General features: G+C 44.9%; 1 protein-coding gene across 9 annotated transcripts in view; it reads left to right on the top strand.

Annotated features, from left to right (window-relative positions):
- LOC118358799 (tight junction protein ZO-1-like) overlaps positions 1-14,470 on the top strand; it is a 201,221-nt gene that overhangs the window by 132,868 nt on the left and 53,883 nt on the right. For all 9 annotated transcript variants that reach the window (XM_052480874.1, XM_052480878.1, XM_052480870.1 and 6 more), the window contains 7 exons: positions 3,363-3,502; positions 4,127-4,232; positions 8,145-8,295; positions 10,395-10,503; positions 10,787-11,006; positions 12,652-12,836; positions 14,204-14,299. In XM_052480874.1, the coding sequence (XP_052336834.1) occupies positions 3,363-3,502; positions 4,127-4,232; positions 8,145-8,295; positions 10,395-10,503; positions 10,787-11,006; positions 12,652-12,836; positions 14,204-14,299 (1,007 nt within the window). The remainder of the gene's footprint in view (positions 1-3,362; positions 3,503-4,126; positions 4,233-8,144; positions 8,296-10,394; positions 10,504-10,786; positions 11,007-12,651; positions 12,837-14,203; positions 14,300-14,470) is intronic.

Genomic DNA, 14,470 nt, shown 5'->3' with positions numbered 1-14,470 from the left:
CTCGCTGACACGGTTGACCAGTTGTACAGTGTTTCCTGTACAATGCTCGCTGACACGGTTGACCAGTTGTACAGTGTTTCCTGTACAATGCTCGCTGACACGGTTGACCAGTTGTACAGTGTTTCCTGTACAATGCTCGCTGACACGGTTGACCAGTTGTACAGTGTTTCCTGTACAATGCTCGCTGACACGGTTGACCAGTTGTACAGTGTTTCCTGTACAATGCTCGCTGACACGGTTGACCAGTTGTACAGTGTTTCCTGTACAATGCTCGCTGACACGGTTGACCTGTTGTACAGTGTTTCCTGTACAATGCTCGGCACAGCCCTATTCATGACACACACTGTTCACACCCCTCCTGTTGACAGAGAGAAAATCTAGAAAGTTCTTAAGCTTATTTTCTGCAGTTCTACACATTTTGTCATGAGGTGCAGATACAATTTTGCAGTTTTAAAGCTCATTTTCATGCTATTCTATACCTTTTGCCATGAGGTGCAGATACATTTTTGCAGTTTTAAAGCAGAAAGTTTTTTTAAAACAGCACAATTTTGTCTCTTTTGCCAAGAAGGGGCCAGACCCCCACCACCTAAACCCCATTTTGATCCAGGAAAAACCCTCATTTTCTTGTTTTTAGGTGCTCAATACATTTTGCCATGTCTGTTCATGTGATATTTGAGTGACTCGAACATTACTACAAAATCTATGCCCTTAAAAACCTAGCTAAAACATTAGCATAAAAACAATTAGCTGACATGGGCTAGTTGATCTGGATATTTCTAACAAGTTATAAATAGCTTTCTACGGTATGCAATGACTCCCCTGTTGACCCCTGACGACCCCTGCTGACTCCTGCCCTACAAGACAGCTAGCACCGCTTACCAGGCCTCTGCTCTGTTTCCCAACCATAGTACCCTGCAGGACAGCTAGCGTGTGATATAGATCTGTCATTCTCATTGAAAGCCAGGCTAAGAAGAGGTAGTTCTATTTGTTCTATTTGTGCTATTTCTATGCTTTCAGTTTTGTACACCAGCTTCAAACAGCTGGGGGGTGGGGAAATGTGGTTATGGAAAATATAGTTCAGAGTGGTTTAGATTATACAATAATTCTTTGCACCGTACCTGCTTGTTTTGTCGCAAACTATTTAGAATTTTAGCAACTAGGAAAATGGCTGAGCTATTTCTGCATATTGTGTTTTTAAATGTGTTCTATAGCCAACTCTTATGGGCATTGCATAACTTGTTTGTATTTGGCATGGCAATGACCATCAGAGTTGGCAAGACAGTACAAACAGCTCTTGGACCAGGTTATATATTTGTTGCCGTTTTGGATGATTTATTGTGACCTCGGTGTTAGTAGTGTGTGTTTGTTTTAAGTCCAACCTTTCCTGGTTCTTGGCCAGAGGCACACAGTGAAGTGCACCTAGGGTACACAGAGTCCTCTCTCTCTCTCTTTCCACATTTTGTTACGTTACAGCCTTATTCGATTAAATGGATTAAATACATGTTTTTCCTCATCAATCTACACACAATACCCCATCATGACATCACAATACCCCATCATGACATCACAATACCCCATCGTGACATCACAATACCCCATCGTGACATCACAATACCCCATCGTGACATCACAATACCCCATCATGACATCACAATACCCCATCATGACATCACAATACCCCATCATGACATCACAATATCCCATCGTGACATCACAATACCTCATCATGATATCACATCGTGACATAACAATACCCCATCATGATATCATCATGAATACCCCCCCATCATGACATCACAATGCCCCATCATGATATCACAAACCCCATCATGACCCATCATGACATCACCCCAATGACATCCCATCATGACAAAGTGAAAATAGGTTTTTAGATATTTTTTTTTTGCAAAAGAAAACCCAGATAGCTTATTTACATAAGTATTCAGACCATTTTGCTATGAGGTGCATCCTGTTTCCATTGATCATCCTTGATGTTTCTACAACTTGAAGTCCACCTCTGGTAAATTCAATTGATTGGACATGATTTGGAAAGGCACACACCCGTGTGTATATAAGGTCTCACAGTTGACAGTGCATGTCAGAGTAAAAACCAAGCCGTGAGGTTGTAAGAATTGTCCGTAGAGCTCCGAGACAGGATTGTGTCGAAACACAGATCTGGGGGAAGGGTACCAAAACATTTCTTCAGCATTGAAGGTCCCCGAGAACACAGTGGCCTCCGTCATTCTTAAATGGAAGACGTTTGGAACTGCTGCCAAAGGTGTTTCAACAAAGTACTGAGTAAAGGGTCTGAATACTTATGTAAATGTAATATTGCAGTTAATTTTTAATACATTTGCAAAAATTTCCCAAAACCTGTTTTTGCTTTGTCATTATGGAGTATTGTGTGTAGATTGATGAAGGGGGAAAAACTATTTAATCCCTTTTAGAATAAGGCTGTAGCGTAATAAAATGTGGAAAAAGTCAAAGGGGTCTGAATACTTTCCGAATGCACAGTATCTAGCACTAACCACTTAGCATGTAACTAGCCCTAACCACTTAGCATGTAACTAGCCCTAACCACTTAGCATGTAACTAGCCCTAACCACTTAGCATGTAACTAGCACTAACCACTTAGCATGTAACTAGCACTAACCACTTAGCATGTAACTAGCACTAACCACTTAGCATGTAACTAGCACTAACCACTTAGCATGTAACTAGCACTAACCACTTAGCATGTAACTAGCACTAACCACTTTGCATGTAACTAGCCCTAACCACTTTCCATGTAACTAGCACTAACCACTTAGCATATAACTAGCCCAGAACACTTAGCATGTAACTAGCACTAACCACTTAGCGTATAACTAGCCCAGAACACTTAGCATGTAACTAGCCCTAACCACTTAGCATGTAACTAGCACTAACCACTTAGCATATAACTAGCGCTAACCACTTAGCATTAACTAGCCCTAACCACTTAGCATATAACTAGCCCAGAACACTTAGCATGTAACTAGCCCTAACCACTTAGCATATAACTAGCCCAGAACACTTAGCATGTAACTAGCCCTAACCACTTAGCATATGTGCCAGAGGGCAGAGGCTCAAACCAGTCCTGCGTATGTATTGATATACAGTGTTTGTTGAATAGTACCACATCCCTGGTTCTTTGAGGGTCTGTTGATAAGAGCTTGGCACTAACAAGGCCAGATGTATAGTTTCTGGGTTCAATTCCTACACGGATCACTTGCACATATTGAAAATGTATGCACTTCCTGTGCTGTAAATCGCTTTGGATCAAATGTATGAAATAACAACAATTTAAAATACCTTTTTTTTTTTTTTTTTTTTGTCACCAGTCACAGAAGTCGTGAGGAGGAGGAGAGGATCTCGAAGCCGACAGCGGTGCCACCCAAGCTAGCTGAGCAGGCTCCTGCCCTGCCCAAACCCCTGGAGAAGTCTGTCACCAGGGAAGAGAAACCGGTCCCTCCTCTACCAGGTCAGAACAACTAACCATTAACCTTACCCGGTAACCTAAATGTTAGATAGTTCAACCAGAAGGTCGCAGGGTTGAATTCCAAGTCCAACAGGGTACAATATCTGTGGATTTTAGCTACGCTAGATGCCTACTGCCTTTTTACCCTTGAGCAATACACTTAACATGTACAAATGTTTGAGCCCAGCTACCATGATAAGATCTAGACGCTGAGCTGGGCTGGGCTGGGCTGGGCTGGGCTGTGCTGAGCTGGGCTGAGCTGAGCTGGGCTGGGCTGTGCTGAGCTGGGCTGTGCTGAGCTGAGCTGTGCTGAGCTGGGCTGTGCTGAGCTGTGCTGAGCTGAGCTTGGTTGAGGCTGCAGCCTGTATTTAGACTGTAGTGTGAGTTGATGGACTCTGACGTTCCCCCTACTGCCCTGCAGCCACAGAGTGTCTCTGTGTGGCTGTGTGTTCGTGTGCTTCCGTGTGTGAGAGAGTGTATGCACACATTTTGTTCCTTGAGGATTTGCCTCATGGTCTGTGTGTTGAGAGGTGTCAGTACATCCTCTTGTATGAATAGTGCAGTTGATATTATCTCTCTCTCTCACTCTCTCTGTGTGTGCGTGTGTGCATGCGTGTTTTTCCTCAGAACCCAAGCCAGTGTATGCCCAGCCAGGCCAGCCTGACGTGGACCTGCCAGTCAGCCCCGCTGATGCCCCTGTGCCCAGCGCTGCCCATGATGACAGCATCCTACGGTATGTAGATGTATCTGTTCACCAGTCTAACAGTATCCTACGGTATGTAGAAGTATCTGTTCACCAGTCTAACAGCATCCTACGGTATGTAGAAGTATCTGTTTACCAGTCTAACAGCATCCTACGGTATGTAGAAGTATCTAACAGTATCCTACGGTATGTAGAAGTCTCTAAGAGTATCCTACGGTATGTAGAAGTCTAACAGTATCCTACGGTATGTAGAAGTATCTAACAGCATCCTACGGTATGTAGAAGTATCTAACAGCATCCTACGGTATGTAGAAGTCTAACAGTATCCTACGGTATGTAGAAGTATCTAACAGCATCCTACGGTATGTAGAAGTCTAACAGTATCCTACAATATGTAGAAGTATCTAACAGCATCCTACGGTATGTAGAAGTATCTAACAGCATCCTACGGTATGTAGAAGTCTAACAGTATCCTACAATATGTAGAAGTATCTAACAGCATCCTACGGTATGTAGAAGTATCTAACAGTATCCTACAGTATGTAGAAGTATCTAACAGCATCCTACGGTATGTAGAAGTATCTAACAGCATCCTACGGTATGTAGAAGTATCTAACAGCATCCTACGGTATGTAGAAGTATCTAACAGTATCCTACGGTATGTAGAAGTATCTAACAGCATCCTACGGTATGTAGAAGTATCTAACAGCATCCTACGGTATGTAGAAGTATCTAACAGCATCCTACGGTATGTAGAAGTATCTAACAGTATCCTACGGTATGTAGAAGTATCTGTTCACACAAGTTTCTAACAGTATCCTACGAGGGGGAGGCCAATGCTAAAGAGGGGGAGGGGGGGACAATGCAAATAGTCTGGTTAGCCATTTGATTAGGTGTTCAGGAGTCTTATGGCTTGGGGTGGTAGAAGCTGTTTCGATGCCTCTTGGACCTAGACTTGGCACTCCGCTACCGCTTGCCGTGTGGTAGCAAAGAGAACCGTCTATGACTAGGGTGGCTGGAGTCTTTGACAATTTTTAGGGCCTTCCTCTGACACCGCCTGGTGTAGAGGTCCTGGATGGCAGGCAGCTTGGCCTCGTGATGTACTGGGCCGTTCGCACTACCCTCTGTAGTGCCTTGCGGTCGGAGGCCGAGCAGTTGCCATACCAGGCAGTGACGCAACCTGTCAAGGTAATATAATATAATAATATAATAATAATATAATAGGTGCTCTCGATGGTGCAGCTGTAGAACCTTTTGAGGAACTGAGGACCCATGCCAAATCTTTTCAGTCTCCTGAGGGGGAATAGGTTTTGTTGTGCCCTCTTCACGACTGTCTTGGTGTGCTTAGACCATTTCAATTTGTTGGTGTTGTGGAAACCAAGGAACTTGAAGCTCTCAACCTGCTCCACTGCAGCCCCGTCGATGAGAATGGGGGTTTCCTCGGTCCTCCTTTTCCTGTTGTCCACAATCATATCCTTTGTCTTGATCACATTGAGGGAGAGGTTGTTGTCTTGGCACCACACGGCAAACTTAATGATGGTGTTTGAGTCGTGCCTGGCCATGTAGTCATGAGTGAACAGGGAGTACAGGAGGGGACTGAGCACGCACCCTTGAGGGGCCCCTGTGTTGAGGATCAGTGTGGCGGATGTGTTGTTACCTACCCTTACCACCTGCGGGCGGCCCGTCAGGAAGTCCAGGATACAGTTGCAGAGGAAGGTGTTAAGTCCCAGGGTCCTTAGCTAATTGCTGAGCTTTGAGGGCACTATGGTGTTGAACGCTGAGCTGTAGTCAATGAATAGCATTCTCACATAGCTGTTGCTTTTGTCCAGGTGGGAAAGGGCAGTGTGGAGTGCAATAGAGGATTACATCATCTGTGGATCTGGGGTTTCTGGGATAATGGTATTGATTAGAGGTCAACCGATTAATTTGAATGGCCGATTTAATTAGGGCCGATTTCAAGTTTTCATAACAATTGGAAATCGGTATTTTTGGACACCGATTTGGCCGATTTAAAAAAATATATATATACGTTTTTTTTACACCTTTATTTAACTAGGAAATTTACAAACACATTCTTATTTTCAATGATGGCCTAGGAACAGTGGGTTAACTGCCTTGTTCAGGGGCAGAACGACAGATTTTTACTTTGTCAGCTTATCTTGCAACCTAACAGTTAACTAGTCCGAAGCTCTAACCACCTGATTTACATTGCACTCCACGAGGAGCTTGCTTGTTACGCGAATGCAGTAAGCCACAGTAAGTTGCTAGCTAGCATTACATTTATCTTTATAAAAAACAATCAATCAATCATAATCACTAGATAACTACACATGGTTGATGATATTACAAGTTTACCTAGCGTGTCCTGCGTTGCATATAATCGATGCGGTGCGTATTCGTGAAAAAGGACTGTCGTTGCTCCAATGTGTACCAAACCATAAACATAAATGCCTTTCTTAAAATCAATACACAGAAGTATATATTTTTAAACCTGCATATTTACCTAAAATGAATCCATGTTAGCAGGCAATATTAACCAGGTGAAATTGTGTCACTTCTCTTGCGTTCATTGCACGCAGAGTCAGTGTATATGCAACAGTTTGGGCTGCCTAATTTGCCAGAATTTTATGTAATTATGACATAACATTGAAAGTTGTGCAATGTAACAGGAATATTTAGACTGATGGATGCCACCAGTTAGATAAAATACGGAACGGTTCCGTATTTCACTGAAAGAATAAACGTCTTGTTTTCGAGATGATAGTTTCTGGATTCGACCATATTAATGACCAAAGGCTCGTATTTCTGTGTGTTATTATGTTATAACTAAGCTCTGACTGAGCGGTGGTAAGCTCTGACTGAGTGGTGGTAGGCTCGTAAGCATTCATTCAAACAGCACTTTTGTGCGGTTTGCCAGCAGCTCTTCGCAATGCTTCAAGCATTGCGCTGTTTATGACTTCAAGCCTATCATTTCCCGAGATTAGGCTGGTGTAACCGATGTGAAATGGCAAGCTAGTTAGCGGGATGCGCTCGGCTTTTGTGGAGCGATGGGTAACGCTGCTTCGAGGGTGGCTGTTGTCGATGTGTTCCTGGTTCGAGCCCAGGTAGGAGCGAGGAGAGGGACAGAAGCTATACTTTTACACTGGCAATACTAAAGTGCCTATAAGAACATCCAATAGTCAAAGGTTAATGAAATACAAATGGTATAGAGGGAAATAGTCCTATAATTCCTATAATAACTACAACCTAAAACATCTTACCTGGGAATATTGAAGACTCATGTTAAAAGGAACCACCATCTTTCATATGTTCTCATGTTCTGAGCAAGGAACTGAAACGTTAGCTTTCTTACATAGCACATATTGCACTTTTACTTTCTTCTCCAACACTTTGTTTTTGCATTATTTAAACCAAATTGAACATGTTTCATTATTTACTTGAGGCTAAATTGATTTTATTGATGTATTATATTAAGTTAAAATAAGTGTTCATTCAGTATTGTTGTAATTGTCATTATTACAAATAAATAAATAAAAATAGTCAGATTAATCGGTTATCGGCTTTTTTTTTGGTCCTCCAATAATCGGTATTGGCGTTGAAAAATCATAATCGGTCGACCTCTAGTGTTGATGTGAGCCATGACTATATAACGTTTAAACTTCACTGATCTTTGGCAGGTGACATCATAGAATTTGAATTTCTAGAAGGGACAAGGCCCATCAGACCACTGACTTGAATGGGAATAGCCATTCTAGAAAGTATACTTCTATGGATGACACTCCTTATTTCCAAAAACATAAATATCACAGAGTGGTTCTTTAACTGTCTGTCTGGTTCCTCTCTTCCCCCATCCCACCCTGTCTCCTCTCTCCCCCATCCCACCCTGTCTCCTCTCTCCCCCATCCCACCCTGTCTCCCCCACCCTGTCCCCTCTCTCCCTAGGCCAAGTATGAAGCTGGTGAAGTTTAAGAAGGGGGAGAGTGTGGGTCTGAGGCTGGCAGGGGGGAACGATGTGGGCATCTTTGTAGCAGGAGTCCTGGAGGACAGCCCAGCAGCTAAGGAGGGACTGGAGGAGGGGGATCAAATTCTCAGGGTGAGACACGATACAGCAGCAACTACACACTCACTACAGCAACACGAAGGTTGTCGGTTCAATTTCCACAGGGATCACATCCACAATGTATGCAGTTGCACTCACTGTACTGTAAATTGCATAGGATAAAATAGTTCGCTGTGTTAAAATGATCCTCGTCAAAATGACATGCTGTGTAGCCTAACGTGTAAGTGAATGCCTACACAAATTTAATCAATGCTAGCAGCTACTGAATTTCATTGCACAGAAATCCCATTTTAGTTGCCACTGGAATTGAAGAAGAAAGGGTGACGTTGCATATACTAGCAAATACGTGTTAACACAGTAAAATGGCCGCCTAAACAACAAGATGCTGCAGGGGATACCACAGTAAAATGGCCGTCCAAACAACAAGATGCTGCAGGGGATACCATAGTAAAATGGCCGTCCAAACAACAACAACAAGATGCTGCAGGGGATACCACAGTAAAATGGCCACCTAAACAACAACAACAACAAGATGCTGCAGGGGATACCATAGTAAAATGGCCGCCTAAACAACAACAACAACAAGATGCTGCAGGGGATACCACAGTAAAATGGCCCCTAAACAACAACAACAACAAGATGCTACAGGGGATACCATAGTAAAATGGCCGTCCAAACAACAACAACAACAACAAGATGCTGCAGGGGATACCACAGTAAAATGGCCACCTAAACAACAAGATGCTTCAGAGAGGATACCACATTAAAATGGCCGCCTTAACAACAACAACAACAAGATGCTACACTCTATTCAGTGTTTGTGTTTTTTTTTTTACAATGTGGTTAACAGTGTCTGTAACGGTAGCCGTGTTTTCACAGGGCCTTGGTTTGTATCTCAATGTCTGCGTCCCAAATGACAGCCTTGTCTCTACATAGTGCACAAGTTGTGACCAGGGCCCATAGGGGACGTATCCAAAAGCTTCTCTTCTGTGATTTATTAACGTTTTTTTAAACCTGGCTGCTCTAACATTCCTGCTCCTTTGGAGTCTGTCTCCTAGTAACTGGCATCACTACTAAAAACTGTTTTCTCTTCCTCCCTCCGAGCTGTATATCTTTTTCTGTTTACATTCCGCCTCCTCCTCGTCTCTCTGCGTGGGTCTTAGTAATGGTGTGGATTTTAGTTTAGAGTGCAGTAAAACTCTGTCAGGGTTGTCGTCGCCGGGGGTGACGCTAAAGGATGTTATGTAAACATTTTAGAGGTGTAGACCATGGGGCACTATTTTAAAGACATGCTCCAGAACTTTGGCAACTGCTAAGTATTTTTTTTTATTTTAATTTTTTAAATCTCGTTTTGGGCTGGATGTGTCAATGTGTAGTTCATGCATGCATCATCTATGATCAGAATTACTGTCTTACCTCAATTAGCCAGAAAATCCCCTCAATTAGTCAGCCCCCGAGTAATTTGTCTTCCACCAATGAGCTTCAGCTTGGGAGAGAGAGAAATGACATGGTGCACATGATGTGACGCACCATTTGGGGGGACCACTTTTGGCTCACGAGCACTACTTTCAGAACTACTGGCTAAAAAGTATACAAAAGAACTGAAGAATCTGTTTTAAACCGCTTTCCACCAATGAGCTTCAGCTTGGGAGAGAGAGAAATTACATGGTGCACATGATGTGACGCACCATTTGGGGGGACCACTTTTGGCTCACGAGCACTACTTTCAGAACTACTGGCTAAAAAGTATACAAAAGAACTGAAGAATCTGTTTTAAACCGCTGATGTTGTATAAACATTAAGACATTAAGACCATCCGCACCATAATTTTGCACGCCCAATTTTTCAGTTTTTGATTTGTTAAAAAAGTTTGAAATATCCAATAAATGTCGTTCCACTTCATGATTGTGTCCCACTTGTTGTTGATTCTTCACAAAAAAATACAGTTTTATATCTTTATGTTTGAAGCCTGAAATGTGGCAAAAGGTCGCAAAGTTCAAGGGGGCCGAATACTTTCGCAAGGCACTGTATCTACTTACTTATTTCCTATTCATCTCTTTGATACAAATATCCACAAAAAAAAACATTAAACGAATGAAAAGAATAACCGTACAGTTCCCTGTTTTTCCCAGGTTAATAATGTGGATTTTGCTAATATCATCCGAGAAGAGGCGGTGCTGTTCCTCCTTGACCTCCCTAAAGGTGAAGAGGTCACCATCCTGGCCCAGAAGAAGAAGGATGGTGAGTGCAGGAGGACGAGAGGAAACTGGATAGAAAATAAACTGAGCTGGTTCCCCTTCACTCACTACCCCCCCCCCCTCTCTGAAGGGTCTGGATAGGTATGATCAGTTTAGGGGTGAAGCTTCCACCATATTGACTCCATTTTACAGATCTGCAATCCCAGTATGTTAGGGTCAAGGTAAAAGGTAAAGGAAGTGAATTGGGACCGGTTGAACTACTACCAGAGATGTATATGTATTGGACTTCTTCTCCTCCCTCTGACTCTGTCTGTGTTTGGCTCCAGTGTACCGGCGAATCGTGGAGTCTGATGTGGGCGACTCGTTCTACATCCGGACCCACTTTGAGTATGAGAAGGAGTCTCCGTACGGCCTGAGCTTCAACAAGGGAGAGGTGTTCAGAGTGGTGGACACCCTGTACAACGGCAAGCTGGGCTCCTGGCTGGCCATCCGCATCGGCAAGAACCATCAGGAGGTGGAGAGAGGCATCATACCTAACAAGAACAGGTGATGATGACACTCTTTTCTTCTGCTATTCTGTCCTCTTCTTCTGCTATTCTGTCCTCTTCTTCTGCCATTATGTCCTTCTTCTGCCATTCTGTCTCCTCCTGCTATTCTGTCCTCTGCTTCTGCCATTCTGTCTCCTCCTCCTGCTATTCTGTCCTCTTCTCCTCCTGCTATTCTGTCCTCTTCTCCTCCTGCCATTCTGTCTCCTCCTCCTGCTATTCTGTCCTCTTCTCCTTCTGCTATTCTGTCCTCTTCTTCTGCTATTCTGTCTCCTCCTCCTGCTATTCTGTCTCTGCCTCCTGCTATTCTGTCCTCTTCTCCTCCTGCTATTCTGTCCTCTTCTTTTGCCATTCTGTCTCCTCCTCCTACTATTCTGTCCTCTTCTCCTGCTATTCTGTCCTCTGCTTCTGCCATTCTGTCTCCTCCTCCTGCTATTCTGTCCTCTTCTCCTTCTGCTATTCTGTCCTCTTCTTCTGCTATTCTGTCCCCTTCTTCTGCTATTCTGTCTCCTCCTCCTGCTATTCTGTCTCCTCCTCCTGCTATTCTGTCTCCTCCTCCTGCTATTCTGTCCTCTTCTCCTTCTGCTATTCTGTCCTCTTCTTCTGCTATTCTGTCTCCTCCTCCTGCTATTCTGTCTCCTCCTCCTGCTATTCTGTCTCCTCCTCCTGCTATTCTGTCCTCTTCTCCTCCTGCTATTCTGTCCTCTTCGCCTCCTGCTATTCTGTCCTCTTCTTCTGCTATTCTGTCTCCTCCTGCTATTCTGTCTCCTCCTCCTGCTATTCTGTCCTCTTCTCCTCCTGCTATTATGTCCTCTTCTTCTGCTATTCTGTCCTCTTCTCCTCCTGCTATTATGTCCTCTTCGCCTCCTGCTATTATGTCCTCTTCTTCTTCTGCTATTCTGTCCTCTTCTTCTTCTGCTATTCTGTCCTCTTCTTCAATCCTACCCATTTGGCTCCTCTAGGTGTTTGTATCACAGAAGTCAGTTTGTTCCATATAACTTACCTGGTTAAGACAATCATATAAATACATTAAAATAATAGTGGAACAAGATTTCGCACTGGTCACCATTTATCATAACAATGTTAATGTCACGTTGTCCTCTCATAGCTTAAACCACATTTGATATGATTATCATTGCCATGTAAGTGCCTCTGTCGACAGTATTAACGTTAGCCATGCCAAGTTTCCTGGACAGTGTCACGGACACATCAAAGCCCTTTAGAGGTGTCTCTACTAAGAGCTCTGTCTGTCCCTCTCATTCTCCTGAGTAGAAAAGAAACTCAAGCACGGGTGATTTTGATGATGCCAAAAATATAATATTTTTCACAAACATCTCAATTGACCTCCATCCGGGTTTTACAGAGAGCGACATCTCAATAGACTAGACCTTCATCCGAGTTTTATAGCGACATCTCACTAGACTAGACCTCCATCTGGGTTTTACAGACAGCTACATTTCAATAGACTAGACCTCCATCTGGGTTTTACAGAGAGCGACATCTCAATAGACTAGACCTTCATCTGGGTTTTACAGAGAGCTACATCTCACTAGACTAGACCTCCATCTGGGTTTTATAGAGAGCTACATCTCATTCTCTGTTACGGAGAAAAACACAATATAACAAATGTTCTCTGGTGTCTCCAGAGCGGAGCAGCTGTCCAGCATGCAGTACACCCTCCCTAAGACAGCAGGGGGCGACAGGGCAGACTTCTGGAGGTTCAGGGGCCTGAGGAGCTCCAAGAGGAACCTGAGGAAAAGCAGAGAGGACCTGTCGGCCCAGCCCGTACAGACCAAGTTCCCCGCTTACGAGAGGGTGGTGCTGAGAGAGGGTGAGGACCGACAACTCTGATAGTGGCCCCTCCTCCTTAACCCCTCCTCCCTAACTCCTCCTCCCTAGCCCTTCCTCCCTAACTCCTCCTTAACCCCTCCCCCCTAACTCCTCCTTATCCCCTCCTCCTTAATCCCTCCTTACCCCCTCCTCGCTAACCCCTCCTCGCTAACCCCTCCTCGCTAACCCCTCCTCACTAGCCCCTCCTCGCTAACCCCTCCTCACTAGCCCCTCCTCCCTCACTCCTCGTTAGCCCCTCCTCCCTAGCCCCTCTCTAGCCCCTCCTCCCTAACCCCTTCTTGCTAGCCCCTCCTCGCTAGCCCTTCACTAGCCACTCCTCACTAACTCCTCCTCCCTAGCCCCTCCCTAACTTGTCCTCCCTAGCTCCTCCTCCCCAGCCTTGTCCTCCCTAGCCCCTCCTCCCTAGCCCCTCCCACACTCTTCCCTAACTCCTTGCTAGCCCTTCCTCCCCCCTAGCCCCTAACCCTAGCCCCTCTTCCTCCCTAGCCCCTGCTCCCTAGCCCCTCCTCCCTAACCCCTCCCCCTCCCTAGCCCCTCCTCCCGCACTCCCCCTCCCTAGCCCCTCCTCCCGCACTCCCCCTCCCTAGCCCCTCCCTAACTCCTTGCTAGCCCTTCCTCCCCCTAGCCCCTCCTCCCCCTAGCCCCTCCTCCCCTGCCCCTCCTCTCTGACTCTCTGTCTAATAGTGATGTTTGGAGCGTTTTATTTAAAGGAGAACATGGCACCGTTTTCATATGTCTTAACGCACCACCAACGTTTTCTATTTCTCAGTAAATAAGAAAGTTGGAAAGGTCATACTAGATCACTGGCTATATAGAGCCAAGAACCTTATGATGGGGTAGGATGGAACACTGATACACCAGTCTGTCCTCTGATGACCTTTAGGGTAGGATGGAACACTGATACACCAGTCTGTCCTCTGATGACCTTTAGGGTAGGATGGAACACTACTGATACACCAGTCTGTCCTCTGATGACCTTTAGGGTAGGATGGAACGCTACTGATACACCATCCTCTGTCTGTCCTCTGACCTTTAGGGTAGAATGGAACGCTACTGATACACCAGTCTGTCCTCTGATGACCTTTAGGGTAGGATGGAACGCTACTGATACACCATCCTCTGTCTGTCCTCTGACCTTTAGGGTAGAATGGAACGCTACTGATACACCAGTCTGTCCTCTGATGACCTTTAGGGTAGGATGGAACGCTACTGATACACCATCCTCTCAGTCTGTCCTCTGATGACCTTTAGGGTAGGATGGAACGCTACTGATACACCATCCTCTCAGTCTCCTCTCCTCTCCTCTCCTCTCCTCTCCTCTCCTCTCCTCTCTGTTCCTTTGTCCAGCTGGTTTCCTCAGACCTGTGGTGGTATTTGGACCCATCGCAGACGTGGCACGAGAGAAAATCTCCCGGGAGGAGCCTGAACTGTTTGAACTTGCAAGTGAGTAACACGGTGTATCGGAATGACGTGGAAATGAGTAAAACAGTGTATTGGAATGACGGCAGGGGGGCGGCAGCGTAGCCTAATAACCGGAAGTTTGCAAGTTCAAACCCCCGAGCTGACAAGGTACAAATCTGTCGTTCTGCCCCTGAACAAGCAGTTAACCCACTA

Source organism: Oncorhynchus keta, chromosome 26, assembly GCF_023373465.1.
Source record: "Oncorhynchus keta strain PuntledgeMale-10-30-2019 chromosome 26, Oket_V2, whole genome shotgun sequence".
Taxonomy (NCBI): domain Eukaryota; kingdom Metazoa; phylum Chordata; class Actinopteri; order Salmoniformes; family Salmonidae; genus Oncorhynchus; species Oncorhynchus keta.
Note: the sequence above shows the minus strand (reverse complement) of the source record. Positions and strands in the feature narration are given on the sequence as shown.